Source organism: Asterias rubens, chromosome 4 (assembly GCF_902459465.1).
Source record: "Asterias rubens chromosome 4, eAstRub1.3, whole genome shotgun sequence".
NCBI classification, from domain to species: Eukaryota; Metazoa; Echinodermata; class Asteroidea; order Forcipulatida; family Asteriidae; genus Asterias; species Asterias rubens.
Genome location: NC_047065.1, coordinates 2,358,269 through 2,371,194, shown reverse-complemented (window position 1 = coordinate 2,371,194; position 12,926 = coordinate 2,358,269). Strand labels below are relative to the sequence as shown.

Here is a 12,926-nt window from a genome sequence, read left to right as displayed (position 1 = left end):
TGCAAAAAAAAGCAGCAGCCGTTTGACTACCGCCATTATTTGTGAGAGTGTTTGCTTTTGAAAAAACACTTCGAAATGCCTCGTCCTAGGGGTCCTAAACCTAGAGTCCGTCAAGAAACGCAGGAGGGTAAGTCAATCAAATATCAAAGCTGAAACAGTACGGATTAAATAGCGATAAACGAGTGTTTAAAATGGGATAGTTTTGACAAATCTAGGCCCTTGCAGCGATGTAGTTCCTCATTTTTGTTTGAGGACAACATGTACAGAGTGTCTACTGCATATTGTGCATGTACATCCATTGAATTTTTTTATTATACATTACGGAATTTACAGCAAACGACGAGTATCTTTGCGGAACGATACGCACTCTTTACGTTCAATCACGATTTTTTGAGATATTCTTGCGACGGTGAGATGTCCAAAAGTTGATGTTGGATGCTTCGCCGATTGCAGTCGACATTTCATTTCTCAATTTCGTTATAAATTGTGCGGTTTCAAGTCGGAAAATAAACCTTGTTAAAATTGAGATTTGTGAAATCTTAGAATGAAGTTGTCGTTGTTCAAGATGGCGGTTATTGCTGGTTTGCATAGAGTATGTGTGCAGTTTATTATTAAGAAGTTTTTTAATTTTCTGCTGCAGCCGCCGCCGTATGATCTGATAATGCGGTGTGTGTGGCAACATTAAAATGCGTTGAATCACACTGTTTTATTACCCGTGTATCTCCTCATGTGCGTGGTAATGATACTGTTTATTATTAAAATAAAAAATTTCAAACCTTTTCTTTTGTCTGAAAAATCTTACTGCTGCATGCAGTGCATGTTCAATGTTAAACAAAACCATAGCCTTTTAAACATTAACAGTTGACACGAATACGGAATAGTCACTACTACCATAGAGTAGGTGATCTCATGATGAGGATGAGTCATTTATTTTTTATTTTAATATAAAAACAGAAGCTAAAGTCCTACCTAAACTAATTGTAATTAATATTAATAAGTTAAGCAAAATGTTCTGATTTTAATAGTAACTATTAAATAGTAGGCCCTAGAGAATCTGTTTATCATTTTTTATGTATGTTATTGTTAATTATGTTTTTTAATTGCATTCCTAACTCACAGTTTGTGATTGAGTGCATGTTTTGTTTTTGCATGTTCTTTTTTTAACCACATGTTTTTAATTTTAGTTTTTTAGTTCAAATATAATTTAGAAAAAAAAGAAGAAAAAAATATATAAAAAATAAATGCAACTGTTGTTTAAAGGAAATGGTCTTTAAAATTGGCTTTTGAAAAACCATGACAAAGTGAGGAACTTTCAGATCAGAATCAATGTTTTTTTTGTGAGTCAAGTAAACAATACATGTGGTTTAATTTTCACCAATTATCAAATCAAACTTGTTTTCAATTTTAGGAGGAGAGGTCGATGAGAACATCGCACCTAAAAGTCCCAGTGCTGGTCCCTACCAGTGCGGGGTACCAACTTGCTCCCAGGAATTCAACAGGTGGAATCAACTCAAGCGACATGAGCGTAACCATGAAAGTGACAAACCACATCGTTGTGATAAATGCACAGCATCGTTCAACTTGGAGTATAACTTGATGTTGCATAAATCAACGCATACTACGGAGAAACCACAGTGTCCCGACTGCCATAAAACTTTCTCGCGTATAGCGAGTCTTAAAGCGCATATTATGCTCCACGAGAAAGAAGAGAATTTAATGTGTGCAGAGTGTGGGGACGAGTTTAGCCTTCAGGTAAGACTATAGCTTTCAACTGAAAGAAAAAGTTAAGGATCAGAGAGTGCTTGCATAATAAAAAGCAAAGTGCAAACATAAAACTGTTGTCTAAAATTTACATTTCATGCCAGGAGTTACACTGAAGCCATGTCCTTCTTTGCCCCTTTAAATTTGCCCATAGGCTACTTTAAAGTCTCCAATAAAAGTGACCTCTTGCAAAATGAAAGTCGCCTTGCCCTTTTAAGTTTGAAATTCTAGGCCTGCATTTTCCTCATAGAAATGCTCTGAGGAAAATTGTTTTGCCCCTTTAAGAGCAAAGTTCAAGGCCTACCAGTGAAAAAGCTGACAATCTAGTGAACGAACTGACAAAACTACCTACTCCCGCTGACCAGTGGTGAAAACATTTGAGCAAACCCTGTATTGATTATTGTATTCTTTAAATTGATTTTATTTTGACTTGATTTGACAGAGCCAGCTTGATAAACATCTATCCGAGCATAGGGAAGAAGCCGCTGGATCTGCTGTCTACCCCTGTAAATTATGCACAAGGGAGTTCAACATGGGCTACCTTCTTAAAGAACATATGAAGACACACCAGAAGACCAGGTATGGAAATAAAGAATCTTGACATTTAACAGGGATGTGATTTCTCTTCCTTTTTTTTTAACAGAAGTAAAAACAATTTTTATAATTAACACTTGAAGATTGAACCATATAAAACACTCAGAGACAAATGTAGGGTTTGTGCTTGGAAGCATTTATGCTTTGTGCTCACAGTTATTTTTTTTTATTCAACAGCCGCTATCACATCCCTGATCAAAACCCTCCTACTGTCTGATCAGTCAATTATCATCCATTATTTTTTTTTATTAGAGAATAATTAACAGTGTAGTCTGCACTACATGGTAAGGACCATTTTTAATGGACCTAGCTGAAGGTGGGGGTCTACAGTGGCCAGCCACCAACCAAGGCCATTTACCAGGCAGTGAAGACCAGGGCCCAATTTCATAGAAATGCTTTTAAAAGCAGTGCTTTTAAAAGCAGAACATATTGCTTAATAGCAACTGTCTGCTAAGCAGAAATGAGAAGGATACCTGTCGCAAATTGTACACGTGACATGGTAGTCAATAACAATTTTCCTTTTCCTTATTTGTTAATTAAACAGGACCAAAGTTACTGGTGATCAGTTGCCAGTCAAACGTAGTTTGGATCGTAGTCTGTTCAGGCAAGAATGTGAGTTCTGTTTCAAGACGTTCAAGAAACCGAGCCAGCTAGTCCGTCATATGCGCATCCATACAGGTAATACATCTAAATCAGTTTTCTCTTTAAATCAGGAAAGCATACCTGCTAAAGGTTTATAAAAGATCTTTATTTACTATCTAAAAGTTTAAATTATGTATTGTATGATATTGGAAATACATTTGTTTTGTAAAAATGACAAAATAAGAAACAAGTAGGTGAATGCATTCCTTATAGAGAGCTATCGTCCGTTACAACACTCAATGACTAAAGAAAAGTCTATGTAAAAAGCTCAACCCAGATAAAGAGTGAAAGGAAAGTTCTACAAATGAGGGTTTTTTTTTCCTTAAAAATTGCTACATATTGCTGTTAGATTAGATTAATTCCTCATTTGGCAGATCCAAGTTCATTCATATGGAGAGCCACATGCTCTTGTTGACCGTACCTCTGAACTTCACAAAAGAATAGTGAATGAATGTGATAAAGCAAAATGTAGGACAAAAACATAAAGATTTTTGATAAAAATGAAGATCTTACTGGTTCAAGTGGTATGAGAAAGTTCTTTAAGCTCACAGATTATTGACTGACGAAGGTCAATACTGTGTGTTAAGGCTCATAAAATAAGGTGAAGTCTAAATGTCTTTCTTGTTAAAATCAGAGTTGAAATTTTTTGGAATTTTTGGTTTTCCCCCTGCAGGAGAGCGGCCCTTCCAGTGTGACGTCTGCAATAAGGCATTCAACCAGAAAGGCTCCTTGCAAATCCACATGACAAAACACACCGGCGATAAACCGCATAAATGCGACTTCTGTCCGTCCGTTTTCTCTCAGAAGGGCAATCTGCGTGCGCATATAGCTCGCGTTCACGAAGTCAATAAGGAGGTTGCTATGTATCCCTGTGAGTCATGCACCTGTTCGTATCGTAAACTCGGAAGTCTCAACGCTCACATAACTCGCGTACACGGAGGATTAGTGAGCAGTGAGGATAAAGAAGAAGAGGCACCTACGACAACCTTGGGAACGGGGACAGCAACTCTACAGCTTGACGGCACTATGTTATCATCCAGTATGGTCAGTGACGTCATCCAGCAGCTGCTTGAAATCTCTGAGCATTCGGAGGAGCACTCCTACGCCCATCAACAGATCCAACAGCTGGCTATGGGAGCAACTTGCAACATCAGTTCTGATATCTTACAACAAGCCCTTGAGAATTCTGGACTTTCAAATGATAAACAGCCTGGTCAGGAGGGAAAGACGGATTCGCCCGCAATAGCCAACCGTGCAGCAGTAGCGGAACTACTTCAAAAGCAGAAGAGTCTGCGCTTAAGATGTGGGAGGCTCCATTCTTGTAAATATTGTAGTAAGACCTTTAAGAAACCCAGTGATCTTGCGAGGCATATAAGGATCCATACAAGAGAGAGACCTTTCAAGTGTACTCAGTGTTTCCGTAGCTTCACGGTCAAGAGCACGATGACGGCGCATCTGAAAACACACACAGGCGTGAAAGAGTACAAGTGCCACGTCTGCAACAAGTTGTTCTCCACGCACGGAAGTTTAAAAGTTCATCTTCGTTTGCATACCGGAGCCAAACCGTTTGAATGCCCTCACTGCGATAAGAAGTTCCGTACGACCGGACATCGCAAGACGCACATATCCTCCCATTTCAAGGAGAATTCTCTTCGGAGATTAAAACCGAACCGACAGCGACCTTCTAAACCTCCCAGACCAGAGATAGAGCTGCCCGATGTTCAGCTTCAGGAACCCATACTGATTACAGACACTGGTCTTATTCAACAGCTCCCAAGAAACAGTGCAATGTATAACAACGAATACATTGGTAATACTATCCACCATGGAGTCAGTAGTATTGATCGGCCGTACAAATGCGGCTACTGCGCTAAGAGCTTCAAGAAATCCAGTCATTTAAAACAGCATGTCCGCTCCCACACTGGAGAGAAACCATTTAGATGTCTTCAATGCGGCAAGTCGTTTGTGTCTACTGGCGTCTTGAAGTCACACAGTCGCACCCATTCTGGGATTAAATCATACAAGTGTTTGATTTGTACCACTACGTTCACGACCAACGGCAGCCTGAAGCGTCATATGTCTACTCACAGCGAGGTCCGGCCATTTATGTGTCCCTATTGTCAGAAGACATTCAAGACGTCGGTCAACTGTAAGAAGCACATGAAGACGCATCGACGTGAGTTAGGTCTGCAAGCTCTTGAGCAGGTATCGTCAGCTGAAGGTTCGGGACAGAGTGGGGATAATCAACAGGCACAGATACAACCTCAACCTACGTCTCAGCAGAGCATTGTAGACCAACTGGCTGCTGTTACCGCTGCCCAGAACCAAGCATCATTACTGGGCCAGCTGAACAACCAGACTCACGAGGTTCTGAGACAAGCTAATCTAGAATCCGGAGAGGCTAACCTATCCTCGCAAGCCCTTGCACAGAATACACTCACCCAGTCCAATCTAGATGCCCTAGCAGCGCATGATAATCTCACTCATGCAACGATTAATGGTCAGACGTTCATGCTTACACAACAACTGGCCACCTTGGCCAATAGTCACCACTCAGGATTGACTCAAGAACAACAGATAAGTCTACAGACTCAGCAGATTCAGCAGCAGTTAGAAGCCATTACTGGCCAATCGGGAATATTCCAGCCGACTGTTATAAATGTAAGTCAACCGGAACAACCGCCTCCACAGACGGTGAACCAACGGATGCGAATGCTACGTGCAGGAATGGAGGATGTGAAGCGTACATACAGATGTGGTTATTGTAATAAAGCATTCAAGAAATCTAGCCATTTAAAGCAGCATATAAGGTCCCACACAGGTGAGAAACCTTACGCCTGTATTCAGTGCGGACGCTCTTTTGTATCATCTGGGGTGCTGAAGTCTCATCAGAGGACACACACTGGAATCAAAGCATACAACTGTGACGTTTGTAACACGACTTTCACAACGAATGGATCTCTCACCAGACATATGACCATCCACAGTGATGTCCGTCCGTACGACTGCTCAAACTGCGGGGAATCCTTCCGAACAGCTATTCACCTGAAACGCCATGTAAGGTCTGTCCATGAGGAAGCTGAGCGCGGGCAGGGTGTCGACGGGCGACGACCAAGAAACGTGGTCGTCTTCACTGAGGAAGAGACCAAGGAACTGAGCAAGAGTTTACCGCCTCGTAATGCTAGTGTATCTGAGAAGGTTCTTATTCAAGAAGTCTTGGAGAAAGATCGTATCAGTGAGATTCAGGACAAGAACGAGCTCTTGGAGAAGGGACCGAAGTTTGCGCATAAATGTGAGCATTGTCCTAAGAGTTTCAAGAAGCCCAGTGATCTGGTGAGACACATTCGTACTCACACTGGCGAGAGACCTTTCAAATGCGACGAATGCTGCAAAACCTTTACCGTCAAATCGACCCTTGATTGCCACATGCGAACGCATCGAGGAGGAAAGAGTGTTACGTGTCATATCTGCAACACCGTCTTCGCTACAAAGGGGAGTCTTAAAGTCCACATGCGTCTTCATACAGGCTCAAGACCATTCAAGTGTCCACACTGTGATGAACGGTTCAGAACATCGGGATCGAGGAAGATGCATATTATGGCCCACTTCAAACCTATCCAGACCAAGAGAGTAAGCAAGACTGTTCAAAGATCTGCAACAACAAATGCCATTCAGCAATACAATATAGCCGACAGCAGTAACGCAGTCGTTAATACTGGTATAGAAGAGACTGAACCAATGATACAACAGCAGCAACAGGCGTTTGTGAGCCAGCCTCAAGTGCTGCCAATCACAGTGGCCGGCAATGAAGCTCTGTCGTTTGGAGATAATGCAATCGGAGCTACGGTTCTACAGGGATTAGAAGGTCTGCAACTACAGCTCACGGCCACGAATCTCGGTCAGAGTCTACAACTTCATGGAATCGATCAGAGCATCACCGTTCAGATCGATCCGAGTCTACTCCAACAACTCCAACACGGAAGCTTGAATCCCATCATGCTACAGACCGGAGACTTGAATCTGGGGCAGATAGGATTGCAGTTGCCCCAGGGCGATCAGGTAATGGGAACAGCTGCCCCTGAACAAACTCTCCCTCAGTCCGTCTTCTCTCAAGGAACTGATCCACAGCAGTCTAACCTTCTAGTGCGTATAGACTCTAATCTCCTACAGCAGGTTGATAATCCACCCGTAGTGAGTGATACAAATGAAGCTACATCAGTTACCCTGGACCCTGCATTGATTACTCCTACCCAACCACAGGATCTGCCCATCCTAACAACGGCTCTCAGTTCAAACTCACTGCAACCTTCAACGTCCAGTATCCTGATGACCCCAACCATGTCAAGTGTATCGATACCTCAAGCTCTAAATCTCAGCACTGTGACCAGCGTAGCGGGAGCTTTACCTGAAGACCTGTCGCAACCTGTCCAACAGATGACAACTCACAAGCAACCTCAGACTAGTCTAGCCGCGTTGGATCACACGTCAGCCCCGATCACCTCAATGGTCACTACTCAACAACCCTCCGTCATCAGCTCTCAGACCGATCCGATTATTAATGAGATGTTGCAGAATGTACAGGACAAGAGAACGATCAACCTCGGCGATTCCACTCTCGCGAATAACCCAGCTGTGGATCAACAAACATTTCAACTAACCCTCGGCGGGGAGACGTTGAATCTCTCCCAGAACATCGTGTTACAGTCCGGCATGGGAGGCATGACAGGCGCCTCCAATCAAACGTTGAACCAAGCTTTAGAGGCAACGGCAACGGCTCTGAATCAAGCATTAGGAGTGACGGCAACCTCAAACCCAAATACTGTAGATGTCTTAAAAGTCAACATTTATCAAGATCCGGATCAGGATGCAGCCGGTAAAGCGATGACATAGGACGGTGGTGTAGGACTTTCTGCTCAGTCCAAACAAGCTACTCTATCCGTTGCCGAGGCAGCTGCATCTATTGGTTCCCTCTACACATGCTCAGCGGAAAATTGCACACAGGTGAGAAACAGTCTTTGGAATTAATCACTTTTGAAAGTTTTATACATTTTATATAGACTCTTTGCATATGATGTCACACAGGCCTGTATGCTTCGTTTTTGAAAGAGCAAGGGCACCAAGGCATTTGACAAGGGGCATGGAGGCAATTGCCTCCGTTGCCTCCGTGAAGTATCAGCTCTGGTCACACTCTCAAAAAGCGCCCACACTGAGGCCAAAGGAGACAAATCTTTGGTCGATAGATGTTGTTCTTTGTGAATACAAATGTGCGCGTGAGTGACCTCAGGTCCCTTTTTGCAAGAGGTCTATTCCTGTGATTTCTTGTTTTTGAAAGTTATTGGGTTTTGTTGTTTTTTTGAAAAGGTGTTGAGCAAAGATAAACAGACTTAAACACGGGCATAAGAAAAGCATGAAACGTGACTGAGTTAAATCCCGGTTGTTGTTTTTTCAGACACTTTTGGTTTCATATTTATTTGAGAAGAGTTATTTGTTTTCTTTTGCAGTAATCTTTTTGTTTAAAAAAAAGTTGATGGCCTGACGTTATGACCCTAGCAGAGTCTTTCTCGTAGGCTAACTGACCAAATTCTTCTTATGACTATTATTCTTGATTAAGACTTATATATAGCACCTCTCCCATCCCAAGGATTCACATTACATTTAAAATCGAAAAACTAATTTTACTTTTTAACTGTTTCTTTGTACAGGTGTTCACCTCCATGAATCATCTCCGCACACATCAGAGTGATGCCCATGGTGACCTTCGACCCTATGTCTGCACCATCTGCAACAAGGCCTTCAAACGTCAGAGCCACCTTAAGGAACATGAAGCAACCCATCTGCCTAAAGCTTCAGCACAAAGAGGGTCTCGGGTTCACGCTCTCAAATGCGACACATGCGGGAAGGCATTCAATAAACAGAGTCAGCTGGATCGGCATGTTAGAATACATACAGGTAATAGGATTGACATGTCAGGAGTGCGTTTTGGCGACCCCAAGCGAAGCCCAACCAAGTCCACAGGTCGATTACCGGTTGGTCTGAACAGCATCGTCACCGCGCTCAACAGAACACGCGAAAATGCTTGACCAATGACCAATGTTTCTGGTTGGGGTTGCCAAGACGCACCCAAGACTAGCATAAAGTACATTCAATATCATCATGACGTCAGGCTTTGAATTTCATCTTTGGACATGTTGAAAGGGCAAGGCCAGTTTCATTTTGCAAAGGGCACTTCCATTGAATGAAAGATCTTCATCTTTGGACATGTTGAAAGGGCAAGGCCAGTTTCATTTTGCAAAGGGCACTTCCATTGAATGAAAGATCTTCATCTTTGGACATGTTGAAAGGGCAAGGCCAGTTTTATTTTGCAAAGGGCACTTCCATTGAATGAAAGATCTTCATCTTTAGACATGTTGAAAGGGCAAGGCCAGTTTTATTTTGCAAAGGGCACTTCCATTGAATGAAAGATCTTCATCTTTAGACATGTTGAAAGGGCAAGGCCAGTTTTATTTTGCAAAGGGCACTTCCATTGAATGAAAGATCTTCATCTTTGGACATGTTGAAAGGGCAAGGCCAGTTTTATTTTGCAAAGGGCACTTCCATTGAATGAAAGATCTTCATCTTTAGACATGTTGAAAGGGCAAGGCCAGTTTTATTTTGCAAAGGGCACTTCCATTGAATGAAAGATCTTCATCTTTGGACATGTTGAAAGGGCAAGGCCAGTTTTATTTTGCAAAGGGCACTTCCATTGAATGAAAGATCTTCATCTTTAGACATGTTGAAAGGGCAAGGCCAGTTTTATTTTGCAAAGGGCACTTCCATTGAATGAAAGATCTTCATCTTTGGACATGTTGAAAGGGCAAGGCCAGTTTTATTTTGCAAAGGGCACTTCCATTGAATGAAAGATCTTCATCTTTGGACATGTTGAAAGGGCAAGGCCAGTTTTATTTTGCAAAGGGCACTTCCATTGAATGAAAGATCTTCATCTTTGGACATGTTGAAAGGGCAAGGCCAGTTTTATTTTGCAAAGGGCACTTCCATCATGTCCGTTGAAAGATCTTAAAGTCAATGGGAAACTTTGTACATGTAGGTCAGCCCCAGTGTACTCCATACAAATCTTTCTACTTTGTCATGCATCATCCATATAATTCCAAAGTAAAATCAAATTTAAAGGCAGTTGATACTCCAAATAATTATTATCATAAGACCTCACTTGGTACGAGTAATGGGGAGAGGTTGATAGTATACAACTTTGTGAGAAACGGCTTCCCCTGAAGTGACGTAGTTTTTGAGAAAGAAATAATTTTCCACGAATTTTTTGAGGTCTCAAAATCAAGCATCTGAAAGCACACAACTTCGTGTGACAAGGGTGTTTTTTCTTTCATAGCTATCTCGCAACTTCGACGACCAATAATTGAGCGGTTGATATACACCAAACGAGAAGACTGGTCTTTGACAAATACCAATAGTGTCCAGTGTCTTTAAGGAAAGGCCTTATAAAAGATTGAAACCAGGCCTTGAATAACTTCTGGTAAGGGGCACTTCAATGAGGAAATCCTAAATTTGTATTGGAACCTTGCAAAGGGCATCAGCAAAATCACAGGGCACCACGGCAATTGCTGTGGGTGCCGTTGGCCGTTTCGAGGCCTGTGAAACAGATTAAGAATTTAAAAGGAGAGTAATCTAACGAATGTTTTTGGGGGTTTTTTTTATGTAGGTGAGAGACCATTCCAATGTCCTCAATGTGGGAAAGGTTTCAATCAGAAGAACAGTCTACAGATGCACATGATGAGACACACTGGAGAGAAACCACATCATTGTCCATTCTGTAATATGGCATTCACACAGAAAGGTACGTACAATCTCTCAATGCTAATCTACAATTGACGCCTAGCCCTGGCGGCCTTTCTCTTTAATTTTTTCTTTTCTGCGTACACCAAAGAGGAAGAATATAATCAATAGCGCACGTATCTACCAACAAGGTACTCAAGGCGCTTAGTATATATACATTTATATAGAAAGATAAGTTATTGAAGTGATGAATTCTAAAACCCAATAAGTTAGCACCTTATAAGGGTTACAAGGTGCTACGGGGCATACAGCAGCCACGGCCAGGATTACCGAGGCGAACCCCTTCTTTTTTCGATAAGTGCACTGGGTTCTTTCACATGCGTTACACAGCACATGGGACCAGCGGCTTGAGGTCCAATCCAAATGGACGAAGCAATGTTTATCTTGCTTAAGGACACACGTGTCACGCCTGGGGGATTCGAACCCACACTCTGCTGATCAGAAACACAAAGCCTAGCCCTGACGTCCTTTCTCCTTTTTTTTCTGTTTGGTGTACATCACAGAGGAAGAGTTCTGTGTAGGGCTACCCTAAGCCATGTCCACCTCACATATCCTCATAGCACATGCAATGAGCTGGTCTTGTTTGAGGATTAATGTGCTAAAAATAGTACGCATTTGGCATGAGCAAATGCAAATACTATTTTTAACACAAATCTTCACCAGATTAGAAAGGACGCACTATCTTTCTTGTTTTTTATAACACATTGTTTCTGATGTTCTTGTTTCAGGTAATTTACGAGTACACATGATCCGCACTCACAACGCCAGCGCCCAGGATACTGTACTTGAAGATCCATCTGAGATGACAGAAGTCATAGGGAATGTTTCATCGGGAGATACGAGCAACCAAGAACCTATGGATCTAGTTAATATGGTTCCAAACTTCTTCAGCTAGTAATGGACTGAATAAGGAATAAGTAACCAATAAATCCAGTTTGGTTTTTAAACTTTTTTAGTGAATAACCGACTGAATAAGGAATGAGCAACCAAGAACCAATGGATCTAGTTAATATGGTTCCAAACTTCTTCGTTGAATAATGGACTGAATAAGGAATAAGTAACAAATGGATCCAGTTTGGTTTTTAAACTTTTTTAGTGAATAACCGACTGAATAAGGAATGAGCAACCAAGAACCAATGGATCTAGTTAATATGGTTCCAAACTTCTTCGTTGAATAATGGACTGAATAAGGAATAAGTAACAAATGGATCTAGCTAATTATGGTTTTAAACTTGTTCAATGAGCAATGGACTGAATAAGGGATAAGTAACCAAGAACCAATGGATCTAGTTGGTATGGATCTAGTTGGTTCCAAACTTTTTCAATGATTGACAGACTGAATAAGGAATAGGTAGCCAACAACCAATGGATCTATGGTCCCAAACTTCTTCACTCAGCAATGGACTAAAAAAAGAATAAGTAGCCATAACCAATGGATCTATGGTTCCAAACTTCACTAAGTAATAGACTGAATAAGGAATGAGTAACCACTCAGGCTTTTGTGATAACTAATAAAAGCAGTTGTATTCTAATTTGGTGGTAATTATGAATGAACAAGACTATCACATGTTGATGTGAAACTTGCAACACAGTTGAAATGGTTTAAATGTTTCTTAGTGATTTTTAATTTATGTTTTGGTTTTAAAGAGTTCTCCCCACTAATATCACAAACAGTTTACCATTTATTGTAAATTTGTATAACAATATGGTTAGTTCTGACATCTTTTAAATTTATTATGGCCGAATTTCCCCACTCTGTTCATCTTTTGTTTCATTTCTATTATGCATGTTGCATGAGTTTGTTGGGGAATATTACAGTTTTCTATGCATTTTTTGTGACATTAAAGAAAATTTTGTATGCTTCAATTATAAGATTAATTGGGCTGAATCTGTAATATTCATGCATCAACTTAAAACAAGTTTGCATTGTCATTTGTCGATAGTATAACACCTGGGATGTTTGCCTATTGTTAATTTAATCTATAAATAACATTTAGAACAAATGATACAAGTTTTCAGGCTTTGAATGGTGTTTGGAGATTTATGATAATATATTTGGATGCACCAATATAAAAAAAAAAAAA

The 12,926-nt window shown here is 41.1% G+C and overlaps 2 protein-coding genes across 2 annotated transcripts; both read left to right on the top strand.

Annotated features, from left to right (window-relative positions):
* The first annotated feature begins 12 nt into the window (after positions 1 to 12).
* LOC117289079 (zinc finger protein 236-like) lies at positions 13 to 7,902 on the top strand. Its single transcript, XM_033770025.1, has 5 exons — positions 13 to 127; positions 1,409 to 1,752; positions 2,204 to 2,340; positions 2,900 to 3,033; positions 3,671 to 7,902. Exons 1-5 carry the CDS (start codon positions 76 to 78, stop codon positions 7,885 to 7,887), a joined length of 4,884 nt encoding a protein of 1,627 aa, XP_033625916.1. The 5' UTR covers positions 13 to 75; the 3' UTR covers positions 7,888 to 7,902.
* Positions 7,897 to 12,926, top strand: LOC117289081 (zinc finger protein 300-like). The gene is made up of 4 exons (XM_033770026.1): positions 7,897 to 7,998; positions 8,700 to 8,946; positions 10,709 to 10,843; positions 11,571 to 12,926. Exons 2-4 carry the CDS (start codon positions 8,712 to 8,714, stop codon positions 11,735 to 11,737), a joined length of 537 nt encoding a protein of 178 aa, XP_033625917.1. The 5' UTR covers positions 7,897 to 7,998; positions 8,700 to 8,711; the 3' UTR covers positions 11,738 to 12,926.

Excerpts from the sequence above, each read along its gene's own strand:
- LOC117289079 (XM_033770025.1), top strand. The coding sequence starts at position 76 with ATGCCTCGTCCTAGGGGTCCTAAACCTAGAGTCCGTCAAGAAACGCAG. Across the intron at positions 1,753-2,203 it reads GGGACGAGTTTAGCCTTCAG|AGCCAGCTTGATAAACATCT; the intron begins GTAAGACTATAG and ends TTGATTTGACAG. Across the intron at positions 3,034-3,670 it reads TCATATGCGCATCCATACAG|GAGAGCGGCCCTTCCAGTGT; the intron begins GTAATACATCTA and ends TTCCCCCTGCAG.
- LOC117289081 (XM_033770026.1), top strand. The coding sequence starts at position 8,712 with ATGAATCATCTCCGCACACATCAGAGTGATGCCCATGGTGACCTTCGA. Across the intron at positions 8,947-10,708 it reads GCATGTTAGAATACATACAG|GTGAGAGACCATTCCAATGT; the intron begins GTAATAGGATTG and ends TTTTTTATGTAG. Across the intron at positions 10,844-11,570 it reads TATGGCATTCACACAGAAAG|GTAATTTACGAGTACACATG; the intron begins GTACGTACAATC and ends TTCTTGTTTCAG.